Below are 20,977 nucleotides of genomic sequence, written 5' to 3' on the forward strand. Positions count from 1 at the left end.
GTGAGGTTCTTCCTCAGCCAGAGCCTGGGTGGTCCTGCAACCCCAGTCTCTGTTAACAGTCACGTTATAGACTAGGGTTATCCTAGGTCCCTGGCAGGAAGGCAGACTCTGCCCTTCATGCTTACCTGGGAGGATTGGCACTCGGCACCAAACGTTCGTCTACTCAAGGGGATGCATGTGACTGGCCACAGCTTGAGGAGGATGGAATGAATGACTTGAGGGGAAGAAGGCAAGGGTATTTGAAAGGTGGCTTGAAGGAGCAACAGTGCCACTCATGTGGGAAAATGAGACCCAGGAACACAGGGACCCAGGACTGCACCCCAACCTGAAGGTCTTGGTGCACAGAGAACCAAGGGCTCGAAAAACTCTCCATGCGTTCAGAAGGAACAAGCTTGCAGTCAACAAGGGTCTGAGGACGTGATTCTGTGGGTTCTGGCAGGGAGATTTCTAGGCTCTACACTCTCCATTTGGCCCCTAATGTGGAAAAGAAGGGAAAGAGAAACATCACCCTGCAGCTCTCTAGAAGGGACTGACTCTTCCCAGGCTCCTCTCTCCTCCGGGTGATGGCAGGAGGTTTGTGTGTGTGTGTGTGTGTGTGTGTGTGTGTGTGTGTGTGTGTGTGTGTGTGTGTGTACATTGCAGGAGGAAAAGGAGAGCCAAGCTCAGCCCGGAGCAGATTCTGCACACATTGGGTTGAGAGTGAATTAAAACGGGGTGAGGGGATGTTCACTGATCACCAAGTGCTCTATAATCCCGAATACTCACAAAGCATCATTATCACTAATTTCTAACTCACAGATAAAGAAAGGAGGTAAGCGTTGAGGGCACAAACAACCTACCCAAAGTCACAAAGCTTCAGTATAGATAGGCTGGGATTTCAGGCCTGGGAGAGAACCAAGGTCTCCCAGTTGTTTCTCAGAATACTTCAGGTCAAGATCCCTGACCGTGGCTATATAATTGGCATGACCAGATTCCCCCTCTTTTACCATGAAGCCTCTCACTTTCTGCCTTTTGCTGGTACACTTGGCCAAACTTAGTCTTTCAGAAGCACAAATCCATCCCTGTCCCAGGGCATCCCAGAGTCACACCATTCTCTCGTCTGACCATCTTCCTGCACAGATTGCAACAGGTTTTATGTCCTCAATCTATTTATATCTCAGATGTCATCTCCATGGTGCCGCCCTCCCTAACGGTGCAGCTGAAACACATTTCTGCCTCCCGCTATCCATCTATTGTATTTCCTCTTTCCTCAAGGTACTGATTGCTAACTAAGGTTGGAACTTCACCAGCGTGGCTGCTCCTTGTCTTTTCCTCTAGAGCCTAGAGTGTCAGATCTATGTTGACCAAGACAGGACATGACTTAGAGATCCGCTAAATAAACTACTGAGTCAGGTGTGGTGATACACACCTGTGACTTAAGAACTTAGGATGATTACCTTGAGTTCAAGGACAGCCTGGGGTGCAGGTAAGAGACTGACTGACTGAATGAATGAATGAATGGAATGGAATGGAATGGAATGGAATGGAATGGAATGGAATGGAAGGAGTCAGAGCTGAAGGCAAGAGTAACAAAGCACCACAATGGTTAGCCTGCAATTCCAATACTCAGGAGGCAGGGGAGTCTCAAGATTGAGCCCTGTCTACATAATAATAATAATAATAATAATAACATTATTATTATTATTATTATTATTATATAGTTGTTCATCTTTCAGAAGTTGTTGGGTACCCATCAGAGTCCCAGGATATTCTCTCATATATGTGTGTGTGTGTGTGTGTGTGTGTGTGTGTGTGTGTGTGTGTGTGTGAGAACACATACATATATATACATTTTGCATACACTCTTTCAAATCCCTCCTAAGCCCCAGGCAAGAGCACCTGCTTTGATGGGATACAGACAAGACCCAACTGAGAGCTGCTGGGTAATTCAGCCCACTCCATAGAGTCACACAAGAATATGATCTGTGAGCAAACAATGGGCTGGGTAGAAACATGAGTTTTATATTTTTATATTTATATTTATATTTCTGACCTGCAACCAGGTTATGGTCTAAATACAGGTCCTCAGCCCCTCCTCCGGGCGGGTACTCACTGTGGGAGAGTGACTCATCATCAGAACTCCTTTCTCCCAGTATGACAGATGCGTTACCCTTCCAGGGCTGGTTTGCTGCATGTGACCAGCAGAATGTGTGTGGCAGAAGTGATGCCCAGCTAACGCTAGTCCCCACCTGCAAGAGACCACGGCTTTGCTTCCCCTCTCTAAGCCAGCTGCCACGTTTGGAAGTAAGGCTACTTAAGAGTAGCAGGGTATGAGGAAACCACGCAGAGACACGGGGAGAGGGGCCACATGGAGGATCACCAAGACTCCAGGGCTGTGGCCCACGTGAATTTGAACCTTCCTGTCAAGCACAAAATAGAGCTAAGTGGGTATGTGACTGACTCGGGCTGACAAGACACAGAAGAGCTGCTGAGCCCAGCACTGTGCGAGCTCCTGACCCAGGACTAATGGAAAATCACTACCACCAAGACTGGGGTAGGATATTACACATAAAAACAAACAAACAAACAAAAACACACCCTTTCACACCAAAGTCTTCTCACAAATGACTTTTCTTCCTGCCTTTTGAATTCCACCCACTTCTTAGTTATCTGTTCACATTCTTCAAGAAGTTTCTCTCACCTCACTACTCACCCTGCCATCTCTCTCAACTCGATTCAGTGATTTCTTAATCTTGGAGGCTCAGCTCTGAGGCTTCTTCCTTTGCGAGGCCCTCTGGGTCTCCACACATCTAGGGAGGCTGGGGAACAGCCAGCTCCTGTGATCCCCTTTGCCTGCCTGGTTCTCCTCCAGACTTTTATTCACAGTTGCCACCTAGTAAGGCACCATCTGCTATGTGTGTGGGGTGCCCTGAGAGCAGGACCCCTCTTCCCTTGTGTGCAGACCGGGCACTTTCTCCATGGACCTGAGGATGCGTTATGAAGGAGGGAGGTACCTGTGGTCTCTGCGCCCCTCACACGCAGTCGGTGCTCAGTAAATGTTCTGTTGCCTTTTAACCGTGTGACATGTGACTTCAACCTTAGCTCCAAAGCCACTCAGGGTTCCAGGTCCCCTGGGCCTGGGGGCTCTGGAGGTCACAGAACACCACTCTTTAATTTTGGGCTCCTCTCAATCACAAGTTCTCCCAAGCCCACATGACCCCAATGGGAAGGACGGGACGTGAAAACCACACTGTCTCCAGAGTTACTAATCTCCAGCTCTGCCTCAGAATGGACCCAGATTCCCACGCTATCCAGCACTGCCATTTAACTGGAAATATCCGGCTTGCATCTGTTATTGTAAAGCACAGTCCAGACAGCATTTGGACCACAAGGAACAATTGCCCTGTGAGCACACAGGACTCGTGACCTTAACTCTACATTCCAGAGATACAGGGGCTGAGAGAGCTGAGGTGGGGGCTGTGTCCTGTTGATAACCTAGCCTGGGGACAGTGGCCAGTTTCCAGCCCTGCTTGGCCCTGGTGACTCCTTATCTACAAAATGAGCGCCATGCCTAGGGACAAAATCCAGAGCATGTCTACTCGACTACTATGAACTCTCCCCACACCTCATGAGGTGCCAGGACCCGGCCTTGGCCCTCTCCACAGCTCCTCCTCAGTGGGGGCCTAGTCAGAAATGACCACAGGCTCTCGGGAGCCAGGAAAGGCTCAGCTCCGTGTCACCTGGAAGTTAACACAATAGAAAAGATGACATGCTTCCAGGGGAGGCCAAGAGAAGAGAAAGTAAGGAGAGAGGAGGTTGGGAAATGGCTTCCTCAGCACACAGCTGGTGCTCCACAAGCGCTGTGGGCCCTGGAAGTCTGCATCCAACTCTGGAGACCCAAAAGGCCGAGTGCTATGTGGTAACACAATGATCTTTGTGTACTGCGAGCTCCTGTCTCAGCTCCACCTACAAACTATGGAATGTGGCACACATTTCCCTCTGGCAAACTCCGCCGTCCATGTGGGGTGGCTTTGGGCTTATAAGCTAGTGGCCCTAGAGGCCTAGGACCATGCCGGTGGTACACAGAGTTGTTTTATCAACATGACCTCTGGGCTGGCTAGGTTTGTGTCAACCTGACTCAGGCTAAAGTCACCTGGAAGGAGAGAATCTCAGTTAAGGAAATGCCTCCACAACTTACAGCCAAGTCTATAGCTAATATCCACTTAAATGGAGAGAAACTCAAAGCAATTCCACTAAAATCAGGAATAAGACAATAACCAGTCTCTCTATGCCTATTCAATATAGCACTTGAAGTCCTAGCTAGAGCAACAAGACAATTGAAGAAGATCAAAGAAATACAAATTGTAAAGGAAGAAATCAAGATATCTTTATTTGCACATACGTGACCCTAAAAAGTCCACTGAGGAACTCCTACAGCTGATCAACACTTTTAGTAAAGTAGCTGGGTACAAAAATTAACTCATAAAAATCAGTAGCCCTCCACATATAAATGACAAATGGAATGAGAAAGAAATAAGGGAAACAACACCTTTCGGAATAACCTCAAATAATATATCTTGAGGTAACTCTAACCAAGCAAATAAAAGACTTGTATGATAAAAACTTTAAGTCATTGAAGAAAGAAATTGAAAAAGATATCAGAAGATGGAAAGATCCTCCATGCTCATAGATCGGTAGGATTAACGTAGTAAAAATGGCCATCCTACCAAAAGCAATCTACAGATTCAATGCAGTCCCCACTAAAATCCCAACACAAGTCTTCACATGTGTTGGGAGGACAATTTTCAGCTTCATATGGAAACAGGATATCTGAAACATTCCTGAATAAAAGAACTGCCATAGTTCTCACCATTCCTGATTTCAAGCTGTGCTACGAAGTTCTAGCAATGGTATTGTCATAAAAACAGACACATTGATCAATGGAATCAAACTAAGACCCAGACATAAACCCGCACACCTATGGACACCTGATTTTTGACCTAAAAAAGGGAGGGGGGGGCAGAAACACACACTGGAAAAAAAGACATCTTCAACAAATGATGCTGGTCAAACTGGATGGCTACATATAGAAGAATCCAAATAGATCCATACAGCTCATGCTGTCAAGGATGTGGAGTAAGGGGAACACTCCTCCATTACTGGTAGAAGTACAAACTTGTACAGCCACTATGGAAATCAGTATGGTGGTTCCTCAGAAAGATGTGAATCAATCTACCTCAAAATCCAGCTATACCACTCCTGGGCATATACTGAAACAACACTTCATCCTACAACAGAGACACTTGTTCAACCATGCTTGTTGCTGTTCTATTCACAACAACCAGAAATTAGAAACAATCTAGATGTGCCTCAATAGAAGAATGGACAAAGAAAATGTGGTACATTTATACAATGGAGTATTATTCGGCCCTTTAAAAAAAAAAAAGACATCTTGAAATTTGCAGGCAAATGGATGGAACTAGAAAAAAATCATCCTGAGTGACTTAACCCAGACCCAGAAAGATAAATATGGCATGTATTCATTTATATCTGGATACTAGCTGTTAAATAAATACTAGTTACAATCTGTAGCGTCAGAAGAGGATAGGCATAGAGAAAGGGACTAGGGGCGGGATGTATGGATCTCCCTGAGACAGGGGAAACAGAATAGATTTTATGGGTGCGAGAGGGTTTGGAGGGGGAGTGGGAGAGAGGCAAGAATGGAAGGATCAGGTGGGGAAGGGGAGGGGAGAGAGGATTAAGGGAGGGAATGAGGGAGAGACAGCTAGAATTGAAGGGTATTTGAAGGGGGCAGTATGGAAACCTAATGTAGAGGAAAACAATAATAAAATGACTCCTAACGATGCTCCATTCTACTCAAAGGTCAGTGCCTAGGTTCAGCCAGCATCAGAGAGGCTTCCTCATGCAGCAGATGGGGACAGATACAGAGACCCACAGCCAGACATGCAGAGACACCCTGGAACACACAGCTCTAAATGAGATGTCTCCATCAAATCCCTCCCCCTCAGAGCTCAGGGAACCCCAAGGAAGAGTAAGCAGAAGGAGTAGGGGAGACAGAGAGGATGGAGCACACCGGGAGAACAAGGCCCTCTAAATCAACTAAGCGAAGCTCGTATGAACTCACAGAGACTGAGGCAGCAAGTACAGGGCCTGCACAGGTCTGCACCAGGTCCTCTGTGTATGCATTATGGCTTTCAGCTTAGTGTTTTTATGGAATACTCCTGAGTGTGTGAATGAGTAGGTCTCTGATTCCTGTGCCTGCTCTTGGGACTCCTCTTTTTCTGTTGGCTTGGCTAACTTTGCTATGATGGTTTTGTTTTGTCTTACTATACTTCATTTGTTATGTTTGGTTATCATCTCTTAGAAGCCTGTACTTTTCTAATGAGAGACAGAAAGGGAATGGATCCAGAGGGAAGAGGAGGTGAGTAGGAACTGGGACGGGTCGGGAGGGGGGGTGGGGAGGCGGGTACTGTATTCAGATTATATTGTATGAGAAAAGAATCTATGTTTAATAAAAGGGGGGTGCCTCCATAAGATTGGGTTGTAGGCAGACCTGTAAAGCATTTTCTTAATTAGCAATGGGGGAGGGCTTAGCCCATTGTGGGTGGGGTCACCTCTGGGCTGGTAGCTCTGGGTTCTATAAGAAAGCAGGCTGAGCAAGCCATGAGGAGCTAGCCAGTAAGCAGAACTCCTCCATGGCCTCTGCATCAGGTTCCTGCCCTGCTTGAGTTCCTGTCCCGACTGCCTTCGATGATGAACAGTGAAGTATAAGCCAAGGAACCCCTCTCCTCCCCAAGTTGCTTTGTCATGGTATTTCGTCATAACAGTAGTGACCCTGACTAGGTCAACCTCTCTTCTTGCCTCCCATTAGAAAGGGCCGGCCTGTTCCTGGGGCCGTGGAAAAGAGAGGATCAGATGCAAGCATCTTTATCCTTCAAGGATTGTGTTTGGCTTAAAACAAAACTACCGCTCTGACATACATTCCTCAAAACGGTCAGGAGGCTGTCACTCAGTCACTTAGCAAACATTGGCTGGGTGTCTGTGCTCAGTAGGCACTGCTTTTAGCACTATGCTGAGCTTCCTAGGTCACAGCACTATGGGACTTTCCACAGTGATTGCCCTCACAGTGCTCTTGGCCACGGTCCTGTCTGTATCTAGGAACATAATAGGGTGTCACCCTATCGGCCATGACTGGACGAGATCTTAGGAAATGGAAAAGATGGAGACGAAGTAAATGGATTAGCATAGAGGGGACTTCTCTTGGCGCAGGCAGAGGCAATACACACCGCCCTGAGTCTCTGTGTGCCAAAACTGGCCCCCTCACCGCCCCCCCCCAGCATGTTGTACAGATCAGTTCTTTGCCATCTGTCTGTGGTGAATTAGGTTTTCCTTTCCTGCTTTCAATGTGTTACAAACTGACAGTTTTATAAAGCATACAGATCAGGTGCTTGAATGTTGCCGTGAAGTTATATAGTCTTAGAAATCCCTGGGGTGTGTGTATGTGTGCATGTGTGTGTGTGCATGTGAGTGTGTAAGTGTATGTGTGTATACATAGTGGTTGTGTATGTGAGCATGTATGTGAATGCATGTGAGTGTGTATGTGTTTGTGTGTCTCTGTGTGTGTGTGTGTGTGTGTGTGTGTGTGTGTGTGTGTGTGTTCCTGTGTGTTTCTTTTGAGACAGGGGTTCACATAATCTAGGTTGGCCTTGAACTTGTGTGTGTTTGGGGGGGTGTATGCAAGCCTGTGAATGTGTATGTATGTTTCTTTTGAGACAGGGTTTCATGTTACCTAGGTTGGCCGTGAACTTCTGATCTTCCTGCCTTCACCTCCCAAGTTCTAGCCACCAGACCTCCCTTGAGGTGGTGCTGGGAATTGAACCCAGGGCCTCATGCATGCTAGGTAAGCACTCTGCTAGCTAAGCTCCACCCCCAGCCTGGTCAGAATCCTCACGGTCAGCATGTTGCTTCTGATTCACAAACTGTCACTCATCTATGGACCATTTGGGGGGGAAGCACTGATGTAGTTAATTCCAAAGCCATCCAAAACGCTAGCAGAGCTCTGCCACATGCTGCACACGCACGCACGCAATGGAACGGGGCTGTCAACCCACTTACTTGCCGATGGCTGAAACTTGACCAGATCTTGCAAGTCGGTGGAGATCTGGAAGACGTGGCTGTAGAATTGCTGCACGGAGTTCTTGAGGCCAGAAATGTCTCTGGAATGCGACCTGAGCGTCCCATTCATCTGCCGGATGCAGTTCCACAGGCTGCCCACGTGCTTGCTCAGCCCCTCCTTGATCCTCTGCAGACCCCCCGAGATGGCATCCAGCCTGCTGCATGTCTGCTCCAGCTGAGACACTCTGCCCTCCACCGCGGACACCCCACTCTGAACCCCGTGAGCGCTCTCCTTACATGTGTCCAGCTCGGCCAGCACGTGGGTCTGCAGCCTCTGCCAGCGTTCCTCCAGCTGGCCGCAGCACGGAGCCCCGGGGGCCCCGGGGGAAGGGACGGTCCCCTCTGTCCTCTCTTGTGTCCCCGTCTTAGTAAACCCGCTTGCTTCGGCACTGTCGCCTGCTCCGCTGTCACCCGCTCTGCCCTGCAAACAAGTCCCCTCGCATGCTGAGCGGTTCAGCTGAGAATGAAGAGCGCTGAAGTCCTCCCGGAGCTTTTGGATGCTGCGACCCGTTTCCTGGAACTGCCTGTGCATCGTCTCATTGAGGGACTCCAAAAGGCTCAGGCTGACATGTGTGAGGTCCTCTCCGCTTGGCAAAGTACCATCTATCCCGTGAGGCAGGCCCTGCAGGCAGATGTCCTCAACCACTTGAACCTTGTCCTTCAGGCGGTTCAGCTCCAGTAGCACCTGCCCATTCCCTGCCCCTGGCTGCCCCGGCAAGGCAGGGCTCACTGGTGTCAACTCCATGTCTGAGCTGTTGGCCACCTGCAGAACGATCCCCAGACGGTCTTCCAGGGAGTGAATTTTCTGGTTGAGAAGCTGCCTCAAGTCATCCACCTCACCATTGATGGCCCCCCGGAGGGTCTCCTCGATGTAAAAGCAGTGCTCTTCTGCGTTCTTCTCCGTCACATTGATCCTCGCATCCAGCTCGTTCCATCTTGCGTCGAAGTCCACATCCGGTTCTGGAACAGAGAGGCGGTCAAACTCGTTGTCCAGCCGTCCATTCAGCATCCTGGTGGCCTCAGCAACTCTCTCGATTTTCTGGTCTAACGTCTTGATCTGTTGGCCAAAGTCGCCGTTCTTTTGACCGTCGCAGCAACTTGGTTGGGCTGAGGGGTCCTGCAGCCGGGCTCGAAGGTCGGCGATGTCTTTTCTCAGGCTCGTCTCCTTCTCCCCAATCAGGTCTATCACCCCCAGGTAGCTGCTCCCATAGTCGTCACATTGCTGCTGCAGACCCACCAGCTTGTACTCGCATGTGTTCTTCAGGTCGGCCAGCTTCCGGTCCATGCCTTCCATGAGCTCCTCTCTCAGGGTATCTATCTTGCTATCCACATAGGCTTGGTACAGCTCATTGGTTGTCATGGTGACTGTGGGGCCCTGGGCAGCCTCCTGTAGCTGCTTGAGCTGCCCTTCATAGCCCTTTACCTTCCCATCTAGCTCTTCCAGCTTATCGCTCTTGGTCTTCAGGGTGTCTTTGACTTCAGCCAGTTCAGATTTGATGTCTTTCATACCAGACTCCTTGCTATGGAGGCCAGGAAGCTGGCTCGGCTCTGCGTCTCCGGCAAAGGTGCTGTCAGGGGTTGGCTGAGGGTGCAGGTGACCGAGCCACGGGGCTGGCCCTTTGATGCCATCATCTTGAATAGAGTGTTTGAGGTTCTCCTTCAGTCCTGCCACAGAGGACTGGAGATCCAGCACCATCCTGGTGAGTCGGACGACCTTCTCCTCCAGCACCTGGACTTTCGTTTGCTGAAGTTCTGGAGGACCTTGCCTTGGATCTGCTGCTACATGACCTGGTTCCACTGCCTCCGTCGGGGACAAAGTTTCTTTAGGCTGTGAGACTCGGCTCGGATCAGTATCTGAAAGAAAGAACAGGACATGAACGGCCAGTTTCTACCGTAAGCTAGTTTCTACAAGGTGCCTGTAGAAGATACTGAAGCCTTCCATGGCAGCCCCACTGACGGCAAGCTGTTCTGTGGCAGAGAACAGCAGACCTCTTTTCTATCCTGGTTCTGCTGCTTACAGTTTGTGCTCAAGGTTAATTAACTTCTGTGAGCTGCACTGCCCTCCTCTATAAAGAAGATGGGCACCCCGCCAGGGTTGTTGAAAGTATGCACATGAAGCAAGATAATCAGCGATCTCTTTCACCCTGATGTCACGATATCATATCATCTACTGTAGCATATGAACACATCATTCCCAATGAACAGCAGATACCCCACTAGCTGACTGCTGGTGATAAAATGCCACAAAGCACTTTAAGAGAGATCCGACTTCTGGGCAATGACATCCCATAGTTAAGGTTGTCCTCAAACACCTCCAGAAATCTTCTTTCACTTCGCTTAGCATCCTTATGCTAAGAGTCTTGTTTACCCTTGTTATGAAGACTGTGGATACTAAATGCAAAGGAGATGTTTGCCTAGCATGCGTGACGTCTTAGGTTCAAGACCCAGCACGCGCACACACACACACACACACACACACACACACCACACACCACACACCACACACACACACACACAAAAGGATTAGGAAAAATGAACAGAAAGAGAGAGACAGAAGCAGATAAACATTCAATTTCTAATCATCTTTACTATGAGAAAAAGAAGCCAGGAAAAACAATCCAAAGGACAAATAAAAATCATGGTAATGAGTCATGAAATGGGATTACATCATCAACAGAGAGAGCACTAAGTTAAACAAGAGAGAAAAGAAAGAAGCTACTGAATAAAGAGTAAGAAGCAAAGCGGCCACACCCTGGATGGCTGCAGGAGCTCTGATGGCTGAGGGACTCTGGACAAGGCTCTCGCTGACAAGCCTGGCATGGGAAGAGAAAAGCCAAACAATATAGACGCAATCACATACAATGCATGTGTGCCCGTGTGTGCATGAAAGACCCTGGAATCCAGAATGCTGTAGGGATTTCAGTTTCATGTTTTTTTTTAATCTCTTCTCATAACTTTCACACGAGATTGCAATAGCAAGCAGCTTTTATTTATTAAAATCCACTTAGCAGAAAAACAAGACTCAAAACCAAATGTCCAAACTCCTAAGCAAGTGCTTTCCTGCAGAGAACTATAAAGAACATGTTGAGATTTTTATTCTATCTTAAGATACTAGAAAGAGAAGTGGCCCCTGTACTTGAGAGATGGCCCCACCCCTCACAACAGGAGAAGGTGAACTCAGGACAAGGGCATAGGGAGCTGACTCCACCCCGGCCTGAGTCAGGTGGCCCTGGTGGCCGGGACTGAAGGCCTGTGTGCTTCCCAAATACTGATAGCAAAGCCATGAGATCTCAAGTGCTAGGATTAAAGCTCAACTACCACCCAGGCCCACAGCTGGGCCTGGGGTTGGCCTACCCTAACATCTACCCCGTCTAGGACCTGCTGGAGCTCGTGAAGGGACCTGTCCTGTGAATGGATACCACAGGATCTCTATGACTCGGGAGCAGCCATGGGATATCCCAGAGGAGTCTGGGTGAGGATCCAGTGATGATGGTGTACCAGAAACTAGAGGCCTTGAACTAGACCAGGGACTCATTGTAATGAACATTTGCTAGTAAAGCTGATTGGACAAAAGGGTATACTATGTGACACACCAAGGTCCCCAATGCCACCAGGACGAATGAAGAGATGTTGGAAAATTGAGAAAAAAGGAGAAGTGAAGAGTTTTGTGGTGATATTTTGTTGTACCCTAATAAAATTTGCCTGAAGATCAGGGAACAGAACACGCCACTAGGTTAAACATAGAGGCCAGGCAGTGGTGGCACACACCTTTAATCCCAGCACTCGGGAGGCCGAGATCCGTCTGGATCTCTGTGAGTTCAAAGCCACCCTGGACTACATGAGATTAATCCAGTCTAGGAGAGAAACAGAGCCAGGCAGTGGTGGCGTTCACCTTTAATCCCAGTACTTGGGAATCACACACCTTTCTTTAATCTCAGCACTTGAGATCTCATACCTCTGCTACCAGTATTTGGGAAGCACACATGCCTTTAATCCCAGCACTAAAAAGGAAGTGATATGGCTGGGCGGAGAAAGGTATATAAGGCGTGAGGAGACAGGAACTACAAGCTTTTCAGCTGAAGCCTTTTTGGCTGAGGACTCAGGCTTTGAGTCAGAGGATTTGTGGAGCTGGCGAGGTAAGAAGTGGCTGTGGCTTGTTCCTTTATCTCTCTGATCTTTCGGCATTTACCCCAATATCTGGCTCTGGGTTTTTATTAAAAGACCATTTAGGATTCGTGCAATAGAGGTTCGTTTTGTTTTGTTCTTGTTTTTCTTTGCTTGCTTGTTTTGTTTTTTTGTGGGGGGGGTGCAGGAGGAGAGGGGAGGATATGGGGACCAGGAGGTGAGCGGAATTGGGGTGCATAATGTGAAACTCCCAAAGAATCAGTAAAGAAGTTAAATTAAAAATAAGTAAATAAAAATAACTAGAAAAAAGTAATCTATAGAATCAAAGATCATGGTGATATTTTGTTTGTGATCTAACAAATAAAACTTGCCTGAAGATCAGAGCTCAAAGCTAAGCCATTAGTTAGCCATAGAGGTAAGGCAGTGGCGGCACACACCTTTAATCCCAGCACTTGGGAGGCAGAGGCAGACAGATTTCTGTGAGTTCAAGGCCACCCTGAGCTACACAAAATTGATCCAGTCTAAAAGAGAAACAGAGCCAGACAGTGGTGGCACACACCTTTGATCTCAGCACTTGGGATCTCATAGGCCTTTAATTTCAGCACTAGGGAGGTGGAGACAGGAAGTGATATGGGCAGAGAGAGGAATATAAGGCAGGAGGAGACAGGAGCTCAGAGCTCTCTCAGACTGAGTATTCCTAGAAGTAAGAAGTCTTTCTAGTGGCTGCTTCTCTGCTTCTCTGATCTTTCAGATTTCACCCTGATGTCTGACTCCGGGTTTTTATTATTAAGACCAATTAGGATTTGTGCTACAACAGATAACTAAAACGCTGTTCTGAGCAAAGGAAACAAAACAAAACCAAACCCAAGGGCAGCTGGGTATGGTGATGCACACTTTTTAATCTCAGCACTCAGGAGGCAGAGGCAGAGGACTCTGAATTCTAAGCCAGCCTGGTCTATAGCGTGAGTTCCAGATCAGCCCATAGATCCATAGTGAGACCCTGTCTCAAACCCTGCTCCCAACAACAACAACAACAAAATACAATCTCTAATAATAAAACATTATTTATAACCTGAGTGACCCAAACCGGGAGGTTGTCCTTACTGCGCTCTACCGCCAGTAAAGGACGCTACAGAAAGTGAGGAGCAAGCATTGGTTTTTGAGACGTGGCCTCACTATGTGAACCACACTGGCCTCAAACTTCCAATCCTTCTGCTCTGGCCAGTGCTTCCAAGTGTTGGGTTGTGAGTGTGCTGCTCCTTCTAATGAACAGCTAGAAAACAAACATGCTCTTCCCCTTCTTGTAACATTCCATTAATATGGCAATAAAAAGGGAGGGACAAAGACCACCCTCAAAGCATATAAAATTCGGAATCAAGTGTTTTCAGACTGGGTAATAGTAATATTGAAGCCCACAGGAAAACTCAGCAATGTCTGAAAAATTCTGAGGAAAAATTATGTGCCTATACCCCTGTAACCCTGCAAATGTGCACGTGTGCGCACACACACACACACACACACACACACACACACACACACACACACACTACACACATGCAAAACAAAAGTTTACCTCCCACATAATCTCTTCATGTACTGACTAGAGGGCCTAGGGATATATATAGCTCAGTGGTAGACTGCTGGCCTTGCCTGCAACAAAGCCCTGGGTTTTAGTTACAAAACCTCATGAACCAGGCTTGCTGGCTCACGCCTGTAAACACAAGGGAGATAGATATAGGAGGACCAGAAACTCAAGGTTATTCTTAGCTGCATAGCGAGTTTGAGGCTAGCCTGGGCTATATGAGACCTTCTCTCAAAGGGAAAAAAGGAAAGAACAGGAAAAGCAGCAGCTGGAGGCTGTGTTCAAGCCAGACAAAGGAATGAACTGAGGAAACAGATTCCAACTAAGAGATGGGGGGTTAAGACCCCAGGGTGACGGAAGGAGGGCGATTCGTCACAGTGGGATGTGTAAGAAGATTCCTAAAGAATCTCTTCAGGCAAATGCTGCTGCGGTGCCTGGACATAACGAGGGGGCATAAAGATCACCAGAGACGAGTTTGGGTTGGCATACGGATAAAAGCATTGAGAACCAAGCAAAGGAAAACGCATACAAATACTAACCCTAAGGAATTCATAGTGCTCTATGGATTATGGCTATAAAATTCTAATAGTTACTGCATTGTATACAGCAAATATTGATCATGCAAAAAAAATGGTGTAACTAGAAAACACTGCTGTGGAGTGGATGAAGCGGAGACGCATCATCCCCTTCCATGACAAGAAGGCAACAGATAGGGAGGTAAATTCCTGGACCCAGCAAGTGCTTGATGAGCTAGAGACATGGCTGGCCCCAGGGTCGAGCACCTGCCTGCTGTGAACAAGGCCTTGGGTTCAGTCCTGAGCACAGGAAGAAAAACAAAAAGTGTTGACAGTATGTAGTAGGATAGTATTTTAAGGTGTGTTACTGATGATCTAATAAAGAACTGAATGGCCAATAGCGAGGCAGGAGAAAGGATAGGCAGGGCTGGCAGGCAGGGTATAAACAGAAGGAGAAATCTGGGAAGGAGGGATGTAAGAACTAGGAGCTAGAGAAGGAAGAGGAGGACTCCAGGGGCCAGCCACCCAGCTACCCAGCCAGCCACGGAGTAAGAGTAAGATTTACAGAAGTTAGAGAATGGGAAAAGCCCAGAGGCAAAAGATAGACAGGTTAAGTTAAGGAAAGCTGGCTAGAAACTAAGCCAAGCTAAGGTCAGGCATTCATAAGAATAAGCCTCTGTGTGTGATTTATTGGGGAACTGGGGGGCGGGCCCCCCAAAAGAGCCAAACAACAACCTCCAAGGCAAAAAGTGAAAATGTCATCACTGTCCTTCCCACTAGTCCTTGTAAAACTGACTGATTTGTGAAGCTACACACCTGTTTAAACTTTGATAACATAGAACCTGAACCTAAACAAATTGTCAGTATTCAGCAGGCCCCTCCTTCACACCTCCCAAAGTGACCATCTCAATGCCCTGCAATGAATGACTGCCCAACACTTAGCTTGTATAAGTCGGGAACTGTGTCTGTCTTCCTTGTGTTATAACTTATCCCAAGTAGCTAATATCCAGCCTGCCAGATAAAGAAGATCAAGAAATATTTGTAGGGCAGGCATTTTTTTAGACAGGGTCCTTGAACTCACTGTCCTTGTGCCTCTACCTCCTGCATGCTGAGATTAGACATAAAATTTCACAATGGGCCTCTCACTGAAATTCACCTACCGTAGTTACAGTGTTCAGATATGGATACAGGGCTGGAGAGATGGCTTATAGACTAAGAACAGTCACTGCTCTTCCAGAGAGGACCCAAGTTCAGTTCCCAGCTGCTACAAGGGACAACTCACAAATATCTGTAACTCACAACCAAGGGATGCCCTCTGTGGCCTCTTCAAACATGTGCAACACACATAGAGACAGACGACAGACACACACACCACACACACACACACACACACACACACACACACACACGAGCATTTAAAGACAAAAGAAAGTCTAGCTACTCGTAACAGATAACTTAGAGGACATTGTGTGAAGACTATAACCCAGGCACAGATAAATAAATACATGGGACCGTACTTACTTATGTGTGGAATCTGAACAGTCAAACTCATAGACTAGGAATGGTGGGTACCGGGGGCTGGGGTTGGGGGAAGTGGGGAGATGTTGACACCCCACTTTGGTTATTAATATGAATACATTCCGGGGATCTTAAAATGCAGCATGGGTGGTGATTAGTATACTAAATGTGTTCATCGATCCACATTGTATGCAATGTCAAGTCACTGCCTTGTGTATCTTGAACACATTCAATTTCTGAAAATGTACTATTTCAAAGTGAAAAACATATTTTCCTATGTTTTACAAATACTCCCTAGTTTATGTATGCTGTTTTGGTAATGAAATTTATTTAACAATCTATTTTACAAAAAAATATTTTGATACATTACTGTTTCAAAACTTAAAACATCTCATGGGAAAATAAAAACAACAATTTAAATACTTAATTTCACAGGAAAAGTTGGTCTGCATTTCTTTGAAATTAAAAAGAAAGTGGAGTAAAGTTATACAGGGCAAAACAGTAAGGGAAACAGTTACCCATAGAAGTTCATCCTGTCCATTTTGTGCTTAAGAGCACAGGCGAGCAATGCATGAGAATTCTGACTTTGGCTCAGCTTTGCAAATAGCTCATCCAAACAGAGAGGGGCCAGTCTATTTATTTTTATTTTATTCACTTTTGGTTAATTCACTTACTGAGACAGAATCTCACTATGTAGCCCAGGCTGGCCTCAGACTCTAGTGATCCTCCTACCTCTGTCTCCCAGATGTGCACCAACACTCCTGGCTAATTTTTAAAATAGAATCCTAACTCCTTTAAATTCAGATATAAGAATAGAGGAAGTGCTTGACACATGGCCCGAAGGAAGCAATTTACTGGCAAGGAAGGGTGCCACCCAACTGTTCCTGCCCTTCAAATACATTTCTACTCTGTGAGGACTGTTCAGCCCTCCATCATAGACCCCGCCATTTGCACCAGCACCAGGAACATCAAAGGTGACCACACACGACAGGGCATCAACGAGACATTACCTGTGGCTTTCTTCAGGTTGTTTCTCGGTCGAGCAGGTGGGGGCCGAGGGGTCTTCAGGGGGTCTTTGGGACCTTCTTGGCAGTCTGCTCCTCTAAAGCCAGGACAGCACCTCCATTCCAACTGTGTCACTGTCTTGTACCTAGTGACGAATCTGGGTCTTAAGGTTACCCGATACCTGAAGACAGAGAGGACGGGGTCTCACGTTAGTGACCACCGTTAGGAGCGTCTCCGGCCCTCCCACGCTGGACCTTATTATGATGTGACATGTCCTACACAGGCTCTGTTTTAAATACTTTGTCCCCAGGTGGTGGCACTATTTTGTGAGGTTCTGAAGGCCTGCCTTAGGTGGGGTCTAGCTGGAGGAGGCGGGTGCTTGGGAGTCTAGTAAGCTTGCCTACTTCTCTCCACACCCACCCTGCTTCCTGCCCACTGTGTACAACCCTCCTCGATCACAGGTTCTCACTGCCAATCCGTTCTGTTCAAGAGTGTGGATCCAGGCAGCTATGGACCCCTGACACTGAGTCAACATAAATCCATCCGCCTTTAAGTTGCTTCCATCAAGCATTTGATTCGGCCATTTGGAGTCCTCCCTACTCTTTATGGTTTTATTTTGGTTTGATGGATAGTTAGGAAGTTTTTTGTTTTGTTTATTTTTGACAGGGTCTTGCTACGTAGCCAACTTGCAATCCTCCTGCCTCAGCCTCCTGAGTGCTGAGATTACAGGTGTGTGTCATCAGACCTGGTTCTTCCACATCTTAGATCCAGGGTAACAACATCCCCACACATCTGTTCAATACAAATGCTTCCCAGACTTCAGAATGAGTTTTCATTTCACCAGCAATTTCTATTCTACAATTCACAGCTCTTCAGGGATACTTTTTAGGTGCAACTCAGGGGCTTGGTGTTGTCAATAAACATCCCCGGGGCCCCTGCCCCTCCCCCCCATAGTTTCCTCTGCACCTCCTTCCCCTGGGGGGCTTTGGCAGTGACACAACTTTTTATAAAGATGTCTTGGCCCACGCTTCCAAGGACAGAAATTTGGAAGCTGCTGTGGTTTAGATGAGTGTCCCCTAAGCCCATGTGACAAGGGTTTGGTCACCAGCCTGTGGTAGAACATTTAGGAGGTGGGACCCAGTGGGAGGGCTTAGGTCATTGGGGATGCCCTTGAAGGGGATATTGAAACCTCAGCCCTGCCCACTTGTCTTTCACACCATCTCTGAAACCTGAGTGGAAGCAAACCTACCCTCCTTGAAAGCTGACTACCAGGTGCTGAAGCCTTGTTCATAGCCCTGTGCCAGGAGTGGGGGTATAGATCAGTGGTAGAGCCATTGCCCAGCATAGACCGGAGATCCGATTTGGAAAATAATAATAATAATAATATAGTATGTGTTCCTTGACATCAGAGACCTTTTCCAGGGAGCTGTAAAATCCTCTGGACCCACTTCTGGGCCTGACACACCGACAAGCCAGCATGACAGGCCCACACGAGGGCCAGAGACAAGGGATTCAGCCAGGCCGCTGCTCACAGCCCAGACAAAAGCCCAACCACACAGAAAAGCCCTCCTACACTCAACCCTACTTCCAGTTTCTGGCCTGGAGCCATGTTCTCTTGATCATCTTCACTTTCTCATTTCCACACTAGCGCTAGCCGGTGGACTTCTCTATGAGCCAACTTCTAGAGAGAAATGGGCTTTGGGCCACTTCCTTGGGGTTGCTGTGGGCTGCTGCTCACAGAGGAATGAACACTTGTGTCTTGGGATTTTGGGGCTCAGTCAGACAAGCAACTCCAGGTTCAGCACCAGCTTTGGAGCTGTGCACTCAAAGTTATGTGTCTAGGAAAATCACCAATGACTACAGGGAACAGTCTTCCATCTTCCCTGAGGAGCCCTCAGGGAAGGCTTAATTCCCGGAGCGCTCCTGCTTGGCTGCCCTGCTTCCCTGGAGCAGCGGTTCTTGACTCCAGCTTCAGAACCACCCAAGGATCGTGGACAAACAGCTGCACCTCAGAGGCGCTCCTTGGCTGGGCCTGAGGTGGGTCTTGAGGGGACGCATTTCCCCGAGATGCTCCTGAGAAAACCTTTCCAAGGAAAATCAAACAGGAAGCCCAGGAAGCAAAAGGAAAAGCAAGGGTGGTCATGAGCAGGGAAGATATCAGAGCCGCAGACTTTCCCAGGCCCTTCAGAGTGTCCTCAGTTGGGCCAGTGAGATGGTTCAGTGCATAAAGGCACCTGTCACCTGGGGGATCCACATGGAGGAAGAGAAGCAGCAACTCTCCCTCTGACATCTACATGTATGTACACACACACTCACGCACACATACACACACATGCACTCATACACACAAGAACACATGCATGCCGGGCAGTGGTGGCGCACGCCTTTAATCCCAGCACTCGGGAGGCAGAGGCAGGCAGATCTCTGTGAGTTCGAGGCCAGCCTGGTCTACAGAGCGAGTTCCAGAAAAGGCACAAAGCTACACAGAGAGTAGAGTCTTGATAAAAAAACAAAAAACAAACAAAAAAGAACATATGCATGCACACTCAAACACACATATATGCTAACACATATACTAACACACACATCACAATACACTCACACAAACATACATTTTCACTCACACACAGACACACACACGTGCATACATACCATTGATACACATACCAAACACACAGCATACTCACATACATACACATACCACACAGACACATATACTACACATGGACATATATGCATACTTACCACACACAGATACATGTACACACACACACACACACACACACACTCACTTACATAGACACACACAGAGACACACTCATACATACTCACATACATTCTCACACATACATGCACACACAGACACACTCTCACACACGCTCACTCACACACAGACACTCTCACACACAGACACTCGTATATACATATGACATACACTTAGACATACTCATACGCACACACTCACAGAGAGAGAGATAAACGTAATTTTAAACATTAAAAAAGAATCGCATTGATTCTGCTAATTATTTTTGCCCTCTTGTCACAAGCAAGAAAACATAGACTGGATGGGTGAAGTGAGTTGCCCAAGTTCGTTCTCAAGTGGTTAGAGTGGAAACTTCTGGGGCCTTCGATCCCACACACACCCTCCCAGCATGCAGTAACAGCCAGCCACTCTCTCTGGCAGTTTCTCTGGCCAAAGCAGCGGTCCACCTGGAAATATTCCAGAAAGCCCTGAAGCCCGGGGAGGAAGTACCTGACCTCCCCACACAGCAGACACATGCTTGAACATCTACGCATGCAGGTAGATCATCTCGGGCTCCCTGCCACCCTCACCCACTCACGGAATCCCTGCACACAGAGGGACAATTGCCCTGCACATTTGCACACTCGAGCAGAGCATCACACTAGAAGAATGTGTAACCTCAGGAAAAAAAAAAAAAAAAAAACTGCTCCTCGGAGCATTAAGATGGAATGTGAAAATGTGTTTGTGTGTGGGTCTGCCAGTAGATGACAGTCTGCAAGAACACTTTCAGATAAGGCTGCACCCAGCAGAACAGACTATCTCCCTTTGGAGAGAAGGGTGTGGTAGGCTGCATCCCACCCACCCCACTAGAGCCTTCCCTTAACCCTGAACCAGGAGCTGGAGGGTGAGGGGGGACTTGCTCCCCCATGTGCACATGCAAAGGAAGGGTGTAAGCTGCCTCCTCCAGCTCACCATCACACGGCAAAGTCTCCCGAGTTCCCACCCTGCTCTGACTGCGCGATCCACACCCACCTGGCCCCAGGTGCAGGGGTCTGGTGGTACCCTTCAGGTCGGCTGCCTGACATCATCTCAAGTTAGAAATCCTTCCGGCCCGCACCAACAACTGGAAAACATCAGACAGCCACCTTCAGACACCGGAAAGCTCAGAGGAACTTCCCCATACATTAAGTGGCAGGCCCCTGAGGTGACCTTGGGGCCTTGCTAGAGGGTCCCTAGGTTTGGGTGAGGGGCCTCCAGGGGCACAACACAGGATTAGCCAAGTCCCATAAACCTGTTGGTATTTTTCCCAGCTGA

General features: G+C 47.7%; 1 protein-coding gene across 1 annotated transcript in view; it reads right to left on the bottom strand.

Annotated features, from left to right (window-relative positions):
* The window catches only part of Emilin2 (elastin microfibril interfacer 2), a 56,317-nt gene that overhangs the window by 12,993 nt on the left and 22,347 nt on the right, over positions 1 to 20,977 (bottom strand). Inside the window, exons 3-4 of the mRNA XM_059278781.1 lie at positions 16,926 to 17,101; positions 8,116 to 10,029 (exon numbers count right to left, since the gene is read on the bottom strand). Of these exons, the coding sequence (XP_059134764.1) occupies positions 8,116 to 10,029; positions 16,926 to 17,101 (2,090 nt within the window). The remainder of the gene's footprint in view (positions 1 to 8,115; positions 10,030 to 16,925; positions 17,102 to 20,977) is intronic.

This window comes from Peromyscus eremicus, chromosome 13 (genome assembly GCF_949786415.1).
Source record: "Peromyscus eremicus chromosome 13, PerEre_H2_v1, whole genome shotgun sequence".
Classification (NCBI taxonomy): domain Eukaryota; kingdom Metazoa; phylum Chordata; class Mammalia; order Rodentia; family Cricetidae; genus Peromyscus; species Peromyscus eremicus.